Consider the following 5478-nt stretch of genomic DNA (forward strand, 5'->3'; position numbering starts at 1 on the left):
TATAGAGCAGCATATCTCCACCAGACTCCATGTAAATAATCGCTACTTTTAGCGTGTATAGAGCAGCATATCTCCACCTGCTTGAAATAAACCATATTTCTGATGTAGAGACTGAATTCGGGTGAAACAGGAGGGTCACAGAGTGAGACCCTGACATAAGACAACCCAGCGGGTGAGGACAGGGAGACGCTCACCCAGGAAGCCGGCCACCTTCTTCCCTGATTTGGCCATGTTCATCTCCAGGACGAAGTCTGCGTGCGTGCTGAAGCCGAGCACGGAGCTCTTCTGGGCCCGGAGCTCCACCAGCTCCTTCAGGATGGCCGCGTTGTCCTGGAGACAGAGACACAGAGACAGAGACACAGAGACGCAGAGACAGAGACACAGACACACAGAGACAGAGATGCAGACACACAGAGACATAAAACAAATGATTATTTCATTTGTTCATAGTGAGAACTCATGAATAACTAATGTTAGGGAAATCTGTTTTTGTAACACGTTTCTGGATTATTGTTTTTTAAATACATATATCAATAACCGATCGATATAATAACCAGATATTCATATGGGTCGGGCTCTGGTCTGTCCCCCTGAACGCCCCCCTACCTGCTTGCAGCGGGAGTTGAAGGCCTCCTCCAGCTTGCGGCGGGTTTCTGGGACGAAGCATTTCTTCATGGTGGGGAAGTAGTGCGGGTACTTGAGCGTGACCTTCAGCTTGTCTCCGTCCTTCTCCAGAGAGCTCAGGAAGTCCTCGGGGAGGCCGCCTGGAACCAGTTCACACCAGTTAGTAAGGGACACTTAACCCCTTAATGTCGAGGTATTCATTTCCCCATTTGGTCTTACCCTGTCTCCTGTACCCTCGAGTTGTCTTCGAGTCAAAATGAATGAAAATCAACACTTTTTATCGAAGTTTTTAACTTTTTCTTACGTTGTCGTCCCTTTTTTCAACATGAGGGCAACATGAAGACAACATGAGGACAACACGAGGACAACATGAGGGCAACATGAGGACAACATGAGGACAACATGAGGGCAACATGAAGACAACATGAGGACAACATGAGGGCAACATGAGGACAACACGAGGACAACACGAGGACAACATGAGGACAACATGAGGGCAACATGAGGGCAACACGAGGACAACATGAGGACAACGTGAAGACAACGTGAGGGCAACGTGAGGGCAACATGAGGACAACATGAGGACAACATGAGGACAACATGAGGGCAACATGAGGGCAACACGAGGACAACACGAGGACAACGTGAGGACAACGTGAGGACAACGTGAGGACAACGTGAAGACAACGTGAAGACAACATGAGGGCAACATGAGGACAACATGAGGGCAACATGAGGGCACCATGAGGACAACGTGAAGACAACGTGAGGGCAACATGAGGACAACATGAAGGCAACGTGAGGGCAACGTGAGGGCAACGTGAGGACAACATGAGGACAACGTGAGGGCAACGTGAGGACAACATGAGGGCAACGTGAGGGCAACATGAGGGCAACGTGAGGGCAACGTGAGGGCAACATGAGGACAACATGAGGACAACATGAGGACTCACCCAGCTCGTCTCTAGTGAAGGACAGACTGGTGGTGTCCTCGTTCAGGTTCTTGTTGAAATCGATGCACATGTTGCTCAACTTCTTCTTGATCCTCATGATCTCCTGTTCCAGCAGGAAGAAGAGTTAGATACACATCTGACCTGATATCTGATACTAGTACTACTACTACAACAACAACTAATACTACTACAGCTACTACTACTATTGGAGAGTTTTCAGCTTCATGTATGAGAACAGAAAGGTTTCCTGAGGTAAAGTTTCATCACCAGGAGAAGAAGAATCTCTTATTTAATAAAACCAATGTGGGTATTTTTGCTTTCTATGTACTGCAGCTTTAAGAGAAAACTACATTGATTGATTCATAAAAAGGGGCAAAAATCACCAGAAAAGGTTCCATGGCATGAAAATGTCCCTTCATGAGGTTCTTTAACATTAATATGTGCATCCCCCCAGCCTGCCTATGCCCCCCCCAGTGGCTAGAAATGGTGAAAGGTGTGAACCGAGCCCTGGGTATCCCGCTCTTCTGTTGAGGAAAGAGCTGGACTCTTCCCCTTATGATGTCATAAGGGGAAAGGTTACCGCCTCTTTCTCTGCTTTGCCCGCCCAGAGAGAGAGACGAAATGGCTTTCAAATGAGCAAAGTGGCAGTTGGTCGAGGCCACCCACCCCCCCAAAAAGCTCCAGACTCAGAAATGGCACATACTAAGGAAAGCGGATGTAACATCACGGGTACTGATGAGGGAGCAGCACCTGTTGGGTGTCCGAGGGCAGGTGGAGGCCGTTCCTCTTCCCCAGTCTCAGCAGACGCTCCATGTAGCGCTGCGCCTCGGCAGACAGGCTGCTGGCGTCCATCTTCTTCTACACACACACACACACACACACACACACACACAGAGTCACACACACACAGAGTCACAAACACACACACACACACACACACACACACAGTCACACACACACACACAGAGTCACACAAACACACACACACACACAGAGTCACTCACACACACACACACACACAGAGTCACAAACACACACACACACACACACAGTCACAAACACACACACACACACACACACACACAGAGTCACAAACACAAACACACACACAGTCACACACACAGAGTCACACACACACACACAGAGACACACACAGAGTCACAAACACACACACACACAGTCACACACACACACACACACACACACACAGAGTCACACACACACACACACACAGTCACACACACACACACAGAGTCACACACAGAGTCACACCCACACACACCTGTGTTACCTGTGGTAATCTGACGGGTAGGTAAGTATTTATGTAAAGTATTGTACTGTATAGTGTATTTATACTCTAGTTTTATGGGTAATACTGTGGGTATGAGTACTGTGATTTCCATTTTTATGGATGAAATAAACTTGTATTTCTTCATAACAGATTTGTTGGCCTTCCCCCACCCTGAGGTCATCTCAAGGTCAACGCAGGGTGGACCTGAGGTCCGGGTTAGAGACACTCCGGCTGAGAGTCTACGTCCAAATCTACTTCTTAGTGTTGTTATTAGCAGAGACCAATTTTCCTCAAAGCGCGCCTGTGTGCGTGCTGATTGGCCGGCTGTGTGTGTGTGCAAGCTGATTGGCCGGCTGTGTGCGTGCTGATTGGCGGGTTGTGTGTGTGCATGCTGATTGGCCGGCTGTGTGCGTGCTGATTGGCCGGCTGTGTGTGCGTGCTGATTGGCCGGCTGTGTGTGCGTGCTGATTGGCCGGCTGTGTGCGCGTGCTGATTGGCCGGCTGTGTGCGCGTGCTGATTGGCCGGCTGTGCGTAGGCTCACCTCCAGGGCGACGATCCTCCGGTAGACGTCCTCCCTCATGCTCATTTCCACGTCAAACTCCGACAGGCGCTTGTCGGCCTCGGTGCTCGCCGTCCTCACGTCCTTACAGGACGAGACGTGCTGCGGGAAGTCCAGCATGTTCCTCTGGACTGGGACAGACAAGAGAGACAACGTCAGCCTGTTGGACGTCCCGCACGTCTCACAGGAGACACGTCAGTTAGCCCGATGGACGTCCCGCACGTCTCACAGGAGACACGTCAGTTAGCCTAAAGGACGTCCCGCACATCTCACAGGAGACACGTCGGTCAGCCCGATGGACGTCCCGCACGTCTCACAGGAGAGACGTCAGTTAGCCTAAAGGACGTCCTCACGTCTCACAGGAGACACGTCAGTTAGTCTAAAGGACGTCCTGCACGTCTCACACAGGAGACACAACGTCAGCCGGATGGACTAGTAGCTAGGAGATCTGCAACTATTGTTACCAAGCAACCAGCTTTGTTTGGGGGGTGAGAGAGGTGACCTCAGTCCTAAACCAGCCGTGAGGCCTCCACACCATCTCTCCTCGTCTCTATTGTCCCCCTGCTTTCTCTACAAACTGCTGACGAGTCCTCACCAACACACCCTGATCCTGCTGCCTCAGCTCGGCCGGGGGGGCGCACAAAGGACCCCCCCCCCGGCCCCCCCTGGGCGTCCCCCCTCTTTACATTCAGGTTAGAACAGAACAGAACAGAAAGCTTTACTGTCATTACACACAGAGACGTACCTCTGCAACTATCTACATGTCCGTAAAATAGCTTTGTGTACACATTATGCAAAACGTAGTTCAGTATTAATAATAAATGAATACTGCACAGGATTCCAGTGTCCTTTAAGGTATTGTACATCAGTATTGCACAGTAGGGGGGTGGGGGTGGGGGGGGGGGCCCTGTGAAGTGAAGTGAAGTCAGCGCGAGTGTGAGTCTGTCGACCGAACACGCTGCAGTGATATCTGGAGGCTGAGCGTCAGGGCTGCAGCTGATGGGTTGGTTGGTTGGTGTATGAAATATTACAAAAGCGCCCGGGTTGGTTCAGTGGGACAGCGGGCGCACGTGTATCCAGAGGTTTCTGCCCCGATGCAGAGGTTGAGAGTTTGAATCCGACCTCTGGTGATTTCATTTTCATGTATTTGTTTATTTGAAAAGGGGACAATGTACACTGATCAACATTCAAAGCAAACGTAAGCGTACCCGAGTTAGCCGTAGGCTAGTTTCCATCGGCAGTCCCCTAGCCAGATGTTAGTAGGCATCCTAAAATAATAAACAGTTATAATACTATGAAGATAATTATACAATAGACAAAAAGTTAAAAATTACAATGTTAAATCACAAGAATCGAATAAACAAGATAAGCAAATAAAATCTTAATTAGATGATAGAGTTGTTGTTGGTGGGTGGGACCAGCGTCAGTGTTGACACGGTTGATTCTTAACATTACTCTTAATGAGTAATAGGATGGGGACTGTCTAATTACCGGTGGTACCGAGTGATGTCATGCTGTAAATGAGAAGACGGCCTGGCTGGATGCAGATGTTCTGAGTGGGATTGTGCAGTCCCTCCTTGCTGCACCTCTGGTAACTCTGTTTGCATTCGAGTTCAAGTTGATAAGGCCAGACAAAGGAGGAGGAGCTAAACTGTGCATGATCTATAGACTAAGCAGACTAAGCACTTCTTGCATGTGCAACCAGCGACCCTCCGGTTCCCGACCCAACTCCCTACGGACTGAGCTCTAATTGATGCGGTCCCTTTTTGATACATATCTGGTCTCTGGTCTCCAACAATGAGAACTGGTTCTGGGCGTGGACACTGACCGGTGTACTGGACCTCCACGTCGGCGAGGGCCTTCAGCGTGTTCTGGAAGGTGACGGCGTCCAGGTCCAGCGCCCCCACGCCGTCGTACACCTGCTTGGTGCTGGCGATGAGCTCGTCCGACAGCTGGCGGATCTGCTCGGGGTTCAGGTCCCAGCGCAGCCGGTTCTCCGCGCAGACCGGCACCGGGCTGCCAAACACTGCCTCACCTGGGGGGGGGGGGG

General features: G+C 50.4%; 1 protein-coding gene across 1 annotated transcript in view; it reads right to left on the reverse strand.

The window, feature by feature from the left end:
• Positions 1-135: 135 nt before the first annotated feature.
• Positions 136-5478, reverse strand: part of LOC117950762 (thimet oligopeptidase-like) — a 6029-nt gene continuing 686 nt past the window's right edge. The window contains exons 2-7 of the mRNA XM_034882099.1: positions 5257-5463; positions 3411-3559; positions 2328-2435; positions 1578-1680; positions 607-764; positions 136-330 (exon numbers count right to left, since the gene is read on the reverse strand). Of these exons, the coding sequence (XP_034737990.1) occupies positions 136-330; positions 607-764; positions 1578-1680; positions 2328-2435; positions 3411-3559; positions 5257-5463 (920 nt within the window). The remainder of the gene's footprint in view (positions 331-606; positions 765-1577; positions 1681-2327; positions 2436-3410; positions 3560-5256; positions 5464-5478) is intronic.

The sequence above is a fragment of the Etheostoma cragini genome, chromosome 9 (assembly GCF_013103735.1).
Source record: "Etheostoma cragini isolate CJK2018 chromosome 9, CSU_Ecrag_1.0, whole genome shotgun sequence".
Classification (NCBI taxonomy): Eukaryota; Metazoa; Chordata; class Actinopteri; order Perciformes; family Percidae; genus Etheostoma; species Etheostoma cragini.